Genomic DNA, 16,799 nt, shown 5'->3' with positions numbered 1-16,799 from the left:
AAAAATTATTAAAATATGTCAAATTGCATTACGTCTTTTATTAAACCAACGATTCTTAAATAGTGGATCTATGATAATATAACTATACCATGCCAAGTTTTAGCCTAGCCTCTATCGAGCCTATTCTGCGCTCCTCAACTAGTGCCAATCCTACCACCTCCAGTCTACCAGACTAAGAACTATATTTGATCGTAACATTATATTATCGATGAACAATTAAGGACTTAAAGCTTGTGTACAATGTAGCAAAATACATCCTCATATTTAACTGTCTAAGCAAACTCAACCACATGTATTTAATATAATAATTGAAATATTTTTTGGAACCACGATGTTGTAAACACTTCTTTTGAAGTCTGTGAAGCAATAATTTTGCAAAACTTGGGTAATTGTATAATTTAGTAGTTCGAAAGATACATTAAAGTAGGCGATCAAAGATAACACTGTGAAAAGTGAGACTCTTTTCAAAAACTTAATTCAACCAATAAAATACTAACAGGAAAATGTATTCCTACAAAATATCGAACAATTATAATATTATTGTTAGTAAGTTTTACATAAAACGATCGTGTTCAAGCTACCTATTGTAGTGTGCACTAGTGTTTAGAGAAATATTTTGAAGATCGTAAAGGGAAATATGCCGAAATAGTATATAATATATAACTATAAAACTTTATTAAGTTGGGGTGATTTAGATGAATGAATCAGGATAGTTCTTTATGGTTCTGCACAAAGTTTTTCTAATATAATAGATTTAAAAGGAATTCAGTATCTTTGGCGATTAGAAAAAGAAACAATTTGCAATAAAACTTTTTATAAGCCTTCAGATTTCCCATAAAATATCTGCAGTTAATCAACTTTTACAATTTATATGACACAAATTTACTTCACTCAAGAAATTAAGTTAACAGAAATTGTAACCCCAAATAAAAAGTAAATAAATAAATAACTTGCACTAATTCATGATAATTGTTATAATTTCTCATGTAATGCATTTAAAATCATTTTTATGTTCAAATTGTATAATTATGTCTTAATCGTTGCCTTTTAAGTTTCTCAAATATTTCTTCATTGGCTAAAAAATTTGTGATCATTTCGTTGAAGCTTGAGTAAATGTGTGTATTTATTGCTCTTAATTTTTTTTTAAGTTTTTTTTTTGGTAAACGATCTCCAGCTGCTTCTGTTGGAGCCGCCGCCATAAAGAATTAGTTACTTTTACGCACAGACAGTGTGTGGTCGCCATTGATTTTGAAAAACTAACAATTGGAGCCGTGATTGTTGATTTAAACTTTGTTTAAATGAGTGAGTGCGTGTGTGTGTGTGTGTGTTTGGGTATATTGTGTGAGGCGACCGCCAACAGTCTGTTGCCGCTAGCTGAAACCAAAGACAAAAACAACAAAAAAATTACCCAATCATCACCACAAACAGAGCACCGCCACACAAACTGTTTTCATCTGCTGCTGCAGCAGTTCTTCTTCCTTAAGACAAGAACCACATTCAATTACTATAATTTGCTTGATTCAGTCAGGGCTACTGATTGAATTTCAAATTGCTCAATTTTACTTGAACACACATAAAACACACAAAATTTATTCCTCCTCTGACTTCTTGCCGTCCTGCCCACCATACAACCTTTTCCTTCCTTTCTACCAGCTAACTTGCCAACCAAACATCATCCCATCCTTTCCCTATATTTGTATGAATAATATTTTAGCGATATTTCTGTGATAACCACACGCATATCCAGCGTGTTGGCTGCTTTATCCCGTTGCCATTGTTTCTGATGAATTGGTACTTTCGCTTCGGGTGGCATTGCGAAAATTTTCGGCCGCCGCAGTAGACCACCAAACATGACAACATTTCAAACCTGTGTTGGCTGCTCCACTCTGCTCGTGCTCTCGTACTATATCAAGTAATTAAGACACACAAAATAAAATATAATAAATGGTTGGCAAAAAAAAAACAACAACAGTAACCAAAAATCAACCAAATTTAAATGCCATCTAGAAAACACACATGATGCTCTTTGGATGATGATGTTACAAAGATGAAGATCAGATTTATGGCGCCTTTTACTAGCCACCCAATTGTGTTTAATATTAAGTTCAGTTTTTTTTTGTGCGTCTAGTGTTTATCTTCATTATCAGGAATTTTCGAATTTAGGTTGGATGATAATGAAAGTTTTGTCTACTCAAGGCAATTCACTTTACAACTCAACACTTTCATTTCATTTGATTTTTATTTTTCTTTTACTCTAAGTTTTTCCATGTAAAATAATTCTTTTCTGTTTTTGCTTTTTTGCTTCCCTTCTTTCTTTGTTAAATTATAAACTTCTAGAGTTAATGTTCATAGATAGACAGATACAAAACGTCCTTCACACTTGGCTACACTCAAATATTGGATGAAATGGTAACAAAAAAAGCCTGGTCGCCTGATCTTTACAGACATGATATTTATGTACTGTACACTGTGAGAAAAAATACCCTATATGAAAGAACCTAATTTGGGTTTATTTCAATCCCGGGGGATAGAGGTCTTACTTCTTCTCCTTGTATACCGGTAACACAGAAACCGGTAGCTCGCAGGGCACAGTTTCGGACTTTGTCTTGTCTTGGTTATTGGAAAGTCCCCTTTTGGGGGCACATGGTAGCTATGATTTAAATACAAAATCGCGGAAAGAGAATGTAGGCTAAAAGACTAATGCATGGTCGAGGCAAAACCCCACTGAAGACTGACAGTGGGGCTAAGCGTTAGAAATGAGTTAGTGTTATATACCCGTACACCTAGAGTAAGTGTGTTTTAAGTTGTTCTTGTGTCGGATGAATTAGAATTTAATGGTGATTTAAATACAAAATCGCGGAAAGAGAATGTCGGCTAAAAAACTAATGCACGATCGATGCGAAACCCCGCTGATGAGTGAATGTCGGACTAAGCGTTAGAAATGAATTTGTGTTATACACCCGTACACCTAGAGTAATTGTGTTTTATGTTGTTGGATGAAAAGTAATAAGTTAATGGTGATGGATGAAAAGTATGTTCAGGCTTTATAATGTTCATGGCAGATTTACTACAGTGAGTTTCCTGTGAGTAAGAACAAGTACATGATTTATTTGATGGATTTGTGTTTTGGTATACCGCATACGTATGCGGACACAACTGTGGCATTCCAGCCCACATGGTTGTAAACGAAAGTGAGTTCCATAAATATTTGGGATATTCACTTCCCTATAAGATCTAGGCTAATTTGAAAATGTAAGTATTTTTCTCCAGTGTTTTTTTTTTATAATGAGGGAAAGAATATTATATCAGGAAGATTTATATTGTTTAATGAATTAACACAATTTTCTAATCAAATTCAATAAATTATTCTTCCTGTGTATTAGTAACACACTCAAAAAAAAAAAATACCAAACTATAAGCCTTCAGTAGGCTTCTTGCTGCTAAACTTTGTTAATTTTGTTCTTCATGAATTGTACTCTAGAATTTTTGCTGATTTACAGTAGTTGTTTTTGTTTTTCTGCCTAAATCTGGTTGTTTTAACAAACAATTTTCAAAAAACAACGATGTACATTGTGATGAGGTGGGCGCACGCGCAACCATCATACCATCACAATAAGATGCTTGAATGCGTTCAATGTTTCGTTCTACCGGCTGTTTTTGGGAGCAGTTTCGATTTGGTGATTTTTTGTGTGAAATCGCAAAATGTTGTGATCAGTAAGCATAGCAGCGGAACACCAGTGATGCAATCTGTTGTTGCTGTTTGGTTCATACAACTAAAAACGTGAATTGTTATGCATGGATATTCAAATGACCATAAAAAGGAATTAAGGTCCACAGACTGACTGAATGTTTGGGCATTGCATTGGCTAAAAAAAAATAAAAATCTGGCAAAAAGAAGCGAAAACAAAAAATAAAATCATAAACATTTATATGCGTTAAAAGGGCCTTTTTGCTGCTAAAAGCTTGGCAAGACATCCATCAACTTTTTATTTTTCATTTTCTTGCAGTTTTTTTTCTTCTTCTTTTGCTTATTTCAGTTGCGAAATTATTATCTTGTGTGAATAAACGGCAAACTTCAATCAGCAAAATATAACACCCCATTCTTCATAAATCCAATACATGTGACTATATCGATATATTCAAACATACAACCGTCTACGTCCATGACTCGTCGTTTCGATTGTTCCAACCACACAGACTGTAATTACCTGAGATATTCCACAAATATCTCTAAATGTTAAAAAGACTACTGCAGCTTAACTCTACACATAATCTTTGTTCACATTTATGTACTCGTGGTATTATGATTGTGTATTGTGGTCCATCCATCCGCCTGTCTGTCTGTCTGGTCGTCCGTCCAACGTTCACATGTCGATTTGTTGATCATGCTTCATTGTCTCTGTCGTAAGAAATAAACAATGTTCACAGATCACTTACAAAAAAAATTAAATAAAATAAAAGCGAAATAAACTTTAAGAAAAAAAAATAAAATAAACAACAGTGCGAAGTCGTCAATTTGATGTCGAAGTGATGTCGCACGTTTCATTTCAAAAGTTCTTTTATTATTTGTACACTTAGAAAAATTAAATTGTAATTACGACGACAAATCCATAAAATCAATTTGGAAGAAATCGTATTCAAATATCTCATTCTTCTCAATAAAAAAGCGACCAATCGTTTTTACCTATCTTGAACTAAGTATGACGTTTTGGTTACGTCAAAAATGATCAATCGATGATCTAAAGATATTTTAATAACTATTTTTTAGGAAATAATTTGTCCCTATAAATACATAGTTTCTTGATCCTGAGAATTCAAAATCAAAATACCGTAACTAAGTCATCCATAAGTCATATAGTAATTCAGAACCGGAATTAATTCCATGAATACAGAAGCAGCCTCAAAAACATTAACACAAACCTTAAATACCATTTCTAAAAAGAATAACATATCAAAGGAAGTAATTCCAAATTTAATTTAAACCGTAAAACAATTTGTTACTAACGGCACAGATTTTATGAAATGCCAGTTATAATCCCCACTACTTAAGTAGAAAATTGTTTAGAGTGTAAAAAAATAATGATAAATATCACAACAACACGGCGCAACACAATTACCTGTCCTAAGAAGCAGCGAGCGGCAAATGTCAAAAACTCACCGCATTTACTAACCATTCAGATGGATGATGATGATTGTACGATACATACCGCATCGTACGACCACAACCCTAAACTTGGGTGGCATTCGAATTTTATTTCTTACTTTATATTTATTTTTTAATCATTTCTATCAATGGACAACGAAGACGACTCAACTGCAAGTACAACTCGTAAACAACCAAAATCAACAAACAAACACACACTTTATTTTGAGCTCAAGCTAAAATTGAGTGTTGAAACAACATTTGTCTACATATAAGAGGCAACAAAACAGCAAATACATACAAACATGCAACACATTTAAAAACAAGTAGAAATGTAACATGTATGTACATATGTACCCAAAGACAGACATACAAACGGACAAACAATAACACATCTTAAGTCTTATACCACACCACTAATATGATCTTCTATGCTGTGTTTCTTTCTTCACAATTTTTTATTTTTTATTTTTTTTGGGCCGGTAGGTAGATATACCTCACACGTTGACACAAAAGAAATTAATCATTGGAGCATCTTCAACACGGGTCATCAAACAAAACCCATTGATTTTTGGTTTTAAAACAAAAGTGAGGTTTGTAGCACAGTCGGTGACTCAATTTTGAAAAATTTTACAAAGATAAAAGACAATAAATATTCGAAAAATCTTTTTGAAGTATTAAGTATTTGCAGAAATTGCTTACACGCACAAACCTACTCATTTCTCTTCAATAAAGCAAGTGAATGCACAAAAATCCAGCTGTGAGACTAATAGATCTTTGTTGGGTTTGTCAAGGATGTAGCTTTCTTTCAGCATCATCATATAAATAGATTTATATACGTTTGTTTTCTTTAGCACGCATTATTGCCCATGGCTCTTTGAGGTCTTGGTTGAAATTAAATAAATATGTTTTGATTTTTCGAACATATGCTACCGCAATGAAATCAAAGTGGTTATCTCATATGTATCATTACCACCGTTATAACCGTCCCATATGAGTCTAAAAATCTGAATACTTTTAATATTAAATAACCTTGACATTTCGATGCAAAGTGTAAAATCCTCAAATATTTTCACTGATTCTGTTGATAAAACTATCCCTTCAGCTGAATGATTCTCAAATAATAATTGCTTGACGGAAAGCAATCAGCCGCTGAAAGATCTGGAAAGATTATCAGTAACTGTATCAATTATATTCTGTTAAAAGGGTTTTAGGAAGATCTCAACAGGAACAAATCTTCTGGTCAGGCGCCATACCTGTACAGGTCTTTTCAACTTTAGATTGTCCATTAGCCAATATTTTCAGCATTCTAAACAATGTCGGCAAATATCCTGCATACTGGAAGATTGCTAATGTAACGTCTTAAAAGGAGTAGAGAGTCTAAAAACCTTGAAAATTTCCACCTAATTGAAATCTGTTGTGCTCTTCCTAAAGTTAGTATGTTAATTTCCACCTGGTCCAACAATTTACTTAGCGATCGGCAGTATGGCTTTCGTTGGGAAAGAGGTACTAGAGACTTATTTGTTTTCCTATTAGGAAGGCGAAAGTTAAGTGGTGTCTTTGGATATGCCTAAGGCATTTCTATCAAAACTAATTGCTTTTAGCTTTTGTAATAATTTCTATCGATTTATTTCAAGCTTTTACAGCAAGATTTGAAAAGATTTCATCAAACGAGTTCAAGATGTATTAGAGGTTCTGCAGGGCTCTCTTCATTCCCCTATTCCCTATCTTCTCATTCACCGATCACAGCAATTATACCCTTTGGAGTTTGAGTTAATGAGGTCGCAAACGCATGACGGATGATGTTGTTTTATCCATATCCTATGAGCGGTGCAAATATATAGAAATAAGATGTTCTGAAAATGAGAATACAATGCGATGATTGCTATACTAAACACATGTGTCGAATGAAGCATACTTCACTACACCTGACGCACAGGATAATAAAAGTATATTTTATGCAATTCCTGAAGAACTTTCCAAAGTTGAAATAACATTCTTTCCCAACTAATATTTGCAAGAATTACTGGCGCATGCCAATTCTATATAAAGCATAAAATATCTCCAAATTAAAGAAATTTGAAAATTCAACAAAGCAACAAGTGTTCAATTTATCAATATTTAACATGATCAAAATTGATTATGGGCAATTTCAAAATAATTTCTGTTTTATAAATTTGAATCTGTAAGTTACCAAATTCCAATGAATTATATACTTTTAATGTATAAAAATTACAACCCTCGACTGATTTTTGGTTTTTGCACGACAATCATGCATGAATAATTTTATTCATCATAAATATTTTATTTTTCTCGCGCATGCCATTAATTTTTTTTTTGTGTGTTTCGACTTAAGACCACTCATTTGCGTTAAATTGTTTTGTTTTTCATACATATTGTACGAAACAAAATATATATTTTTTATTTTTTGTTTGTTGCTGTTTGTTTCATTTTTGACCAAATTATTGTTTTATATACAAATTTTCATTCATATGGAAACACACACGTTCTCGTTGAAAAAATACACACCTTGATTTCAAAGTTTTGTTTAATGTTTTTCGCTTTTTGTTGGATTCAAGTACGATTGAATGTTGTTGTTTTTGTTGTTGGTGTTTTTTTCGCTGTGTACACAATACACGTTTACGAGTTTTAGCCTAAAACCTATTAAGCGCAATGATTTCGGTCGGTTGCATTCGGATACATACGGTTGCTTAACGCCGCACACGACTGACCGTGCATGGATAATAATAAACGATATAATAATGTCTGTATGTAGATGGATGGATACATAAATAGTATATGTCTATATGTTGGTCTGTCTGTCTGTCTTTCTATTTGGCTGGTGGAACATCAACCATGTCAGTTAAATACTCTCATCACAATATACAAACTATTTAACTTGAATATTGTTTTTTTTTTTTTTTGTATATCTATCTATAGGTATAGTTTTTTTACTTCTTTAATTTAAATACAATCCAAAATTAAATAGATCACAAAATTAAATAGATTTACATGGTGCCTATTTGCAAAATGCGAAGGATCCATATAGTTTTTGAATGATTACAAAAAAAACTGACTTGTTACTCTTACATTATATACGGGTTATTGTAATCCATTTGATAACTAAGTTTCAATTGGTTCGCCTAGTCATGTTTCTAAAAAAGTAGTAACCATAACTTCTACAAGACTTAAATTATAATGATAAACATAGTTAATTTCTAATTCAGATTTATTTAAGTTCTAGTTCAGTTCTAGTTCAGTTCTAGTTCTAGTTCAGTTCTACTTCAGTTCTAGTTCAGTTCTAGTTCAGTTCTAGTTCAGTTCTAGTTAAGTTCTAGTTCAGTTCTAGTTCAGTTCTAGTTCAGTTCTAGTTCAGTTCTAGTTCAGTTCTAGTTCAGTTCTAGTTCAGTTCTAGTTCAGTTCTAGTTCAGTTCTAGTTCAGTTCTAGTTCAGTTCTAGTTCAGTTCTTGTTCACTTCTAGTTTGGACCAATAAATTCAAAATAATATTTGATGCCATATGTTTTCACTAAGGAAATAGCTTAAAGCAGTAAATTCTCTATTGATCTATTGAAAAGTTAAAGATACTAAATGACATTTTTGTGACAAGATTAAAAGTTCGTATAGCACGTGCTATATAGAAAAAACCAAAAGTTTAAAATTTTTTTAAACATCTTCATCATATGTTACACCATATGCCATTGTCTGACATGCGTAAGCCAAGCGAAAACTAATGTTTCGATACTTTTTTGTTTTTTTGTTGTTGGTTTGGTTGGCATTTAAAGCGTAATGAAAACCTTTTAAAATTCAATACAGTAGCAGTATAATTGCAGTACGGCTGAATGATTCTTTTCAAAATTTTAAATTTCGAGCAATAATGATGACAATACAATGCATAACAGCTAAACACAGACCTAACGACACCCATAATATTCGACATATGAAGATCGTAATTTTAGTACAAAAAAAAATAAAAAATAAAAAAACTTATGCTGCGGAACATTAATTTAAATCTGAGGACACACACACTCTCAATTTTTATGGAGCCATATCGAATTTCAGCACATTCTACTTGATTATATACCGAAAAATTTTATAAACGAAAAAATTTAAAAAAAAACATACCAATAGTTATGAAAGGATAAGCAATAAAATGAACATAAGTAAGGGCTTAAGGCTTAAAATTGGTTTAAACTAAAAAAAAATATGTATATATATATTATATGCTTGACTGCAACGAATTATGAAAAAATAACAGTTGTTTTTGCTAATGTTTTGTCCATATGAAAAAAGAGAAGAGGTTTGGAAAAAAGGATCAAATTAACTTGAAATAAGACACAAAAGGTCAAAAACATATTTAGTCGGAAATCATTATTGAGAATTGATTTACCGTTAATTTATGCTAATTTAACAATTTCATTTTAAATTGAATAAAAAGAAATAAGAAAAAAGAAATAAAGAAAATATTAACAAATTTGCCAAAACTTTTGGATTAAATAAAGAAAACCGACAGTGCCGGGTACATACTAAAATTTTCGTTAATTTCTTATTGGAAGTTTAAAACAAGTTTTAATTAAACTATTTTATTTTTTGTAATTATTTTTTTGTTAAGATATTCTAAATTCTGAAATCAAGTACGAATCGAGCTTAAATCAAGTCTATTTTGGAATTAATTCAATCGTTTACGTTTCTTAATCAAATTCCAACTCTAATATGCTTTTGAGCTTAAATGAAATCTAAAATTCTTAAATTAATTAAGATAATTTTGAACCAAAAAAGGCTAAACTTTACTTAACCGATCTGTACTTAAATCAAGTATTTTGTACTTCCCCAGCAGTTCGATGGGACAGTCCCGAACTGACCACTTAACCTACCACTTGTGGTGGCCCCTAGCCACCTGACAACCCAGGTGACCGACCATTTTAACATGGGCTTGTCCTACGAGGAGGTCAATCGTCACTCTACACCCTACAAAGAGACACTAAAGAGACGATTACCTCCGCTCTCGCTTACAAAGGGGACACTAACTGACTGTCTTCATTCTCGATTACAAAGAGTTTATTTGTGACGAAAGACCAAAAACATACGAATTGGAGTCAGCCAGGTGGAAAGATATTAATGGAACTAAAATTTGAAAATTTCAAGTGTCTACTCTCCAGAATACTATGGGACAATAATGTGACGATTGACCCAAAAGTTATAAATTGGAGTCAACCAGATGGTGGAATATTAGTAGAAAGTAGTAATCATTTCTCCAAAAGATGGGTAAAATAACTACTTTCGAATGTACAACAAAAAAAAAACAACTCTAGGTTACTTGAGGACAGTAAAGAGACGACTGTCTCCGCTCCCGCTTACAAAGGGGACACTAAAGTGACGACTGTCTTCATTCTCGATTACAAAGGGTACATTCGTGACGAATGACCCAAAACATACGAATTACGATCATCCAGGTGGATAACTATTAGTGGAAATTACTGTCTTTTTCGTATGCATTGACTCTTTGTCGAACTGCTGGGTCGTTTAAGAAAGCTGCTGATTTTCAGTTTTTTCATGAAAAAGCAGACAATAATTAACAAATTTAAGTGATCGCTATTCACAATTTTTGAATATTTTCTCAATTAAAGCATCATTTAAAGATCCACAGCTGTTTCTAAATTTTATATATATATATATAAAACAACAATCAACTTTTAAGATAACATCCATCAACTTTATAAAGTTATATTAAGTGGTTGCACAATTATATAAAGCACTGTATAAAAAACTATAATCCATTGAATTAAGATTAATTGTTGAACAAACATTTTGCAGTTACAATTAAATTCTTGATTCTTGTTAAAACTTTACATTAAGGATTCAAGCAGATACTTTTCCATTCTCCACGACATTCATATAATATGACAAATGATTGCCATTTAGAAAACCTACAACGTCACTTATCGGTCCTTATTATTATTTTTTTTATTTGTCGATCAACCTAGTTTTCTCTACATTATGTTTATTTATGTATATAAATACTTCTGTATGTCTTTATGAACGGCTGCAGGTTGTTTTATTTTAGTGCATTTCACTTCTTTTTCAATATTCAAACCTATAATCATAATTTATAATGTGTTTACATTGATGTCTACTACACCGTTTACATTCAAATGGATAAAAACATTATCAAAGTTTTATGGTATTGCAAAGCATTATTAAAGTAAAAATTTCGTAACATTAACATCTTTTATAGATTCAGCCTAAAGCCAGAGGTCCACACTACGCGTCTTCGCGTTAAAGCATTAAACCCTTTTTTACCTACTTCGCGTTCTATGCTTCAAGTTACATGCTACGCTTTTAAAGCGTAAACTTTTTGTTTTATTTTTTAAAAACTTTGCGATTTTCTTCAGCTTTTATTTGTTTCTTCACCATTAAACTCATTTTAATTTATTAAAATTGATAAATATGCAATAAATAAAGAATATAAAATGTCAAAATCAGCTGACATGTTCGTGCGCCGCTTGTGACGCTTATAAAAGTAAAAAGTAGACCTACTTTAAGCATTCTACGCGTCAAGGCATTCTACGCTTTTGTGCTAACTTGTGTAAATTTCAGAATGCGAGAAAGCGTAGAACGCGTGATGTGGACCTCCAGCTTACAGAATCGATCTTTATATTTTTAATTAGGTTAATCTGATATCAGATTTATCGCAAACGAAATTCAAATTAGATTTTGTCTATGCATGGATATGGTGTCATATGAAATTATAGCTAACTTTCAATTGTATAACTGACAGCAGACAAAACACGCTTCCACGACTAGAGTGAGTAATAGCAGGAGGTGATATTTTAAGTTTTGTGGATTTTTGTAACGACATCAATGTTTTATAAAATGAAATTTATTTTAACACATCGTTACCAAAACCAAGTACAAAGTATAAATCTTGACGCAGTTACACCATAATTATCACGTCATGATCGAGGCGACGAAAGCATTTTTAAAAAAAACCCTCTAGTCATAATATATAATTGGCTGTCATTTAGCACCTTGTCGCTGCGGCACCTTGTTAAGAAGACAACAAAAAACTTTACTTCGCAGCATGCTCGTCGTCGTTATAAAAGTCTGATGTTGTTGATTGTTTGTCGTTACCATCTTCACTAGAATTACCATCACTAAAGAAATTGGATCGAGCGAACGACCAAATGAACGACATACAAGTTATACTGTTATAACTAACTATTAACTGCTAACAATGATAATGACGGCTGGCTGGTTGGTTGGTTGGTGATGATGATTCCCTTGCCACATAAAGGTGTAACTTCTCACTCTGGTGTTTTTTCTGTTTTTATTGTTTCGGTTTGGTATGAGAAAGAAACTTTAAATTATTTTTTAGTATTTAGCTTTCGCCAGTAATTTAATCAATGCATCGATAAATATGTGAACATGTTTGTTGATTTCTTTGACGAAATATGCATTGTGCGCCACTTGAAAAGAAGTGTTAAAAAGCCCACTTTTTGTGGCAAACAAAAACTATCATTATATATACAAAAAAAAAAACAAGTACAAATAAAACATACCTTTGCCTTTCTTAAATGAAGAATGTTTACATGTTTTTTTTTCTTTGTATGTTTTAAAAGTAATATTTAGTGAAGTGTTTGGTGTTGGCTATAATCATTTTCAATTTGTTCTCATTTTACCAAAATATGAATTTCAATTTGTATCCTTTGTTTCTTACAGGTTTTCCCTTTGCAACGTCATTTACACAAGTGTATGTGTAATGATTCGTGTGCTCTTTTGCAACATGCACATTCAGTTTTTTGTTACTAGACTTGATTTCAATATTACGGTTGTAAACATAACACTTTTCGTAATCACAAAATTATTTTGTGAAAATAAAATGAATGGATTTCACAAACAATTGTTGTCGTTGATGTGATTACAGATTTTCTTTTTTTCAATTGTAGCGTTTTTTTTTAAGGATAATTATATTTTTCTTACATACTGTCTGTTTCTCTAAATGCGAAAGAAAATTTCTTTCCCATTTTATATTGAAAACAATAAAAAATTTTCGAATTTATTTGTTGTTTTCATTATAAAACTAGAAAATACTTTTTCGTTCGCCTTTAGAGAACCAGACCTATAATAATTTCATTTTTCTTACATAATGATACATATTTTATGGGAAAAAATTGCACCCCAAATTCAATATTATTTAAGGATCTACAGGATTTTGGGATTTTTTATATAAAATTATATAAATATTTGATAAAAGTTGAAGTAATGAAAAAAATATAACCGATTCAAGGATTTCTATATAAAAGTTTTAGGTTGACAACGTCAACACAATTACAACTGAAATTAATTGTTATTCGTAAGACCAAAAAAAATGGAATATATTAAAACTGTTCAATTTTAACTCAACTGAATTGAGTTATAAACCATAATAGTTTTTATGTAAAATTTAAGTTTGACATTTTTCAATTTAAGAGTTATTGAAAGTATGTTTTAAAAATTAGTAAAAATAATAAAGTGACTTACCAATTAAGAGCTCTTTAATGAGATGTCCTTTCCAGAAGTTATCTTTAATGCGCTTTAACAATTTTCCAAAAAATCACATGAAAAATTCGTGAGAAGTGTACACAGAGTTATTAACACAGTTAATACACAGAGTTATTAACATTAATAATGCTATATATTTATTCTCTAAATATATGCATATTTTTAATGTATTTTTAATTTAATTTTATTTTACTATTTCTTTAAAATTTAATTTACATAAAATGCATTTACTAGCATTACGTTAAAAAAACACATTTACTCAAACGTAATGCAAAGTAACGTAAAGTTAATCTATTTTTCTTCACAACACAGTACGTATGAGCAATAATATTCCCATTTCTACAAAAACAACATAAACAAACAAAATATTTTTCCCACTAACACAACACTAAATCACACAGACATGCCGGCAAAAAAAGTGACAAACAAAAAAAGGTCTTTTGCTTTTGTAGTCTCACACTTGTCTCATATGAGACACACAAAAATGGCGGGAATTGCATTTTACTTGCAAAAATTTTCCAATTGGATTTTTAAATAAAATAACATTTATTCCAACAAACTAACACTTTCTTCATATTCTCCACTTACTTAAGTTTGTTTTAACACAAAATTATTTTCAAGTTATTGGATTTTTTAAGTTAAAAAGTTAATTTTATTAACACGAATAAATTTCATACAAACGAATTTAATAAACTGCAAATTACACTGTGTTTACATCTCAAACAGTGCTGTCAATCAGTAGCTGCATAATCAAATGAAAAAAACGGATGATGTTTAAGTATTAGATAGTAAAGCAAATGTAGATGAAAATGTATAGAAACTTAAATTTTGCCATCTAAAAAGGTTTGTAATATTTAATAAAGTAATATTAAAGACATACTTTATAGTAATAGTAAAAAATATTTAATTAAGTTATTACGAAAAACGCTTAATTGACAATTCTGTTTCCGTTGAGTTGGGCTTTGTCAAACTTGGCATTACTTTTGTTTACATTCGTGTTTGATTAATCAGTTTAAGAAAAAAAATGTTTTTTTATAATTTTTGTTTTTAATTGTTTGGTGGGATTAAGATACAAAAATAACTTTAATAGCGAGTTCTAACAATTAACAAACATAACTTCTCTTATTTTTAATGAAAATTGACTAAAAATATACATTTGTGATATTCTGCACTGGCGGCAGCTGTTGCCGATCATAGAATTGGACAAAATTCACTCCATGAATATAAATACATAAATATTTTTATTTAATGGAGCGCAATCCATACTACTTTCCCTACAAGTTTATATTCAAGATTTCTCTGGCAGGAGTTGATGGCAAGCAAAATCATGATACAATTTTTCTTCAAAAATTTAAACGTAAGTATGTATATGTAACTATTTGTTGGAATGTATCCATACACCCCTTCTTTAGATGTAAACATATTAAAGAAGTTGCAATTCAGTAAATTAGATTTTAAACAGTTTTCAAAGCGAAACAAGTCACGGTTAGTTCTATTAGAAATTTTGTATTCAATATAAATTATTGGTTATAAATCAAATTACAGACAGATTTATCTCCCAGAACAATATAAACAACTTTTTTCGTAGTTCAACTTTTTTTATAAAAAAACCTTAAATTTATTGTTTAACTAGAAAAAAGTTAATTAAATATTAATAAGGAATAACTGAACATTTCAACATTAAATACTAAATCAAAAATTTAAATGTAACAAAACAGAAAATGAAAAATATATAAAAAAATTACAAACACAATTAGCTTCCCCAATAATATTCCATGAATTATTTAAAATGAACGCTGTATGCTAAATAGGAAAAATGCTGCTTATGATTCTGATGGTGTAGAAATAAATCTATATATAATTTAATTTACAACACTTTGTCCATCCAGTCGGTGAGATTGCTGAGTTCTCCATCTTTAGCAGAACCTTCATAAAACTGAATATTTTGCTGTAAATGCGACCATTCAAAGTCTTTGCCTTGTTTACCCAAATAGACGGGTTTGTTAACATCATCATCACCTACTGATTGCAATTTACGGCTGCGTGTATCACGTATAATATTCCTGGAAAAATACAATTATCATCAGTACTAGCCACAAAAGTTGTATTTAAAACACCTTACATTTCTTTTTCCAAAGAAGTCTTAATAACTTGTACACTCTTGGCGGTAGCTAAGTCTTGCTTATTGCACAATACGGCAAATTTGCAGGGTAAAGTGGCCGAATCGGTGAGCATTATGTAAAGTGCACTAAAATAATTTATTTTTGCTTTAATAATACATTTAGTAGAAATTTCATTATATTAACTTACTCTGCCACATCACGTATATCTTTCTGAATGGTTACCGAGTCCAAAACAAATATAATACCCTTGGCTGTTTTCTTATATTGTTCGAAACATTTCTCCCTTACTCTATAGTGGCCAGGAATATCTACCAAACGAGCTCCTAATTTATAGTCTTCCACATTTTCTTTAATGGAAGTGAAAGTTTCTGGAAATTTGTCATGTAAAATACGCATAAATATCGAACTTTTGCCGGCCTCACTTATGCCAGTCAATAGGAAATCTCTACGGGCTGAAGATCTTTTACGGAAGATAACGAATAAAGCTAAAATATAATTACAATAATATTACAAATTAAATAAACATGCTTCCACCCATTCTCTGCTTAAGCTTACCCACGGCTATAAAGCCCACAATCATGGCCACCAATATTGGTGTCATATTCAATTCACCCAATTTAATGGGTTCTCCATTTCGTTCCCTTTTCTGTGTTTGATCCATGTTTTATTAATTGTTTTGTTTTCACTTTCTATATTCGATATTATTTTATTTCAACAAAATAATAAATATGCATCCCAATCGTCAATCAGCCACGCAAGAAACAATTGAAATGTCAAAAAAACAGCAGTGTCAAATTGGTTTTGAGTTGCCAGACTCTTAGTGTAAAAAGTAAACTAATTAAAAAGTGCTACCAAGTTTCTTATGTGATGAACCGTTAAATTAGAGATTTATTTAGAAAAGACAACTGAATCTGTAATTTCTGAACAATAAGTCTGATTTTAATAAAACTTCGTATATCTAAAGAAGTGTTGATGAATAAAATATTTCATGTTT

The 16,799-nt window shown here is 31.1% G+C and overlaps 1 protein-coding gene across 1 annotated transcript; it reads right to left on the bottom strand.

Annotated features, from left to right (window-relative positions):
- Nucleotides 1-15,270: 15,270 nt before the first annotated feature.
- Nucleotides 15,271-16,572, bottom strand: LOC111680741 (signal recognition particle receptor subunit beta). Its single transcript, XM_023442442.2, has 4 exons — nucleotides 16,361-16,572; nucleotides 15,993-16,290; nucleotides 15,805-15,930; nucleotides 15,271-15,745 (listed from the first exon to the last, which is right to left on the bottom strand). Exons 1-4 carry the CDS (start codon nucleotides 16,464-16,466, stop codon nucleotides 15,550-15,552), a joined length of 726 nt encoding a protein of 241 aa, XP_023298210.2. The 5' UTR covers nucleotides 16,467-16,572; the 3' UTR covers nucleotides 15,271-15,549.
- Between the last annotated feature and the right edge of the window lie 227 nt (nucleotides 16,573-16,799).

This window comes from Lucilia cuprina, chromosome 5 (genome assembly GCF_022045245.1).
Source record: "Lucilia cuprina isolate Lc7/37 chromosome 5, ASM2204524v1, whole genome shotgun sequence".
Classification (NCBI taxonomy): Eukaryota; Metazoa; Arthropoda; class Insecta; order Diptera; family Calliphoridae; genus Lucilia; species Lucilia cuprina.
Note: the sequence above shows the minus strand (reverse complement) of the source record. Positions and strands in the feature narration are given on the sequence as shown.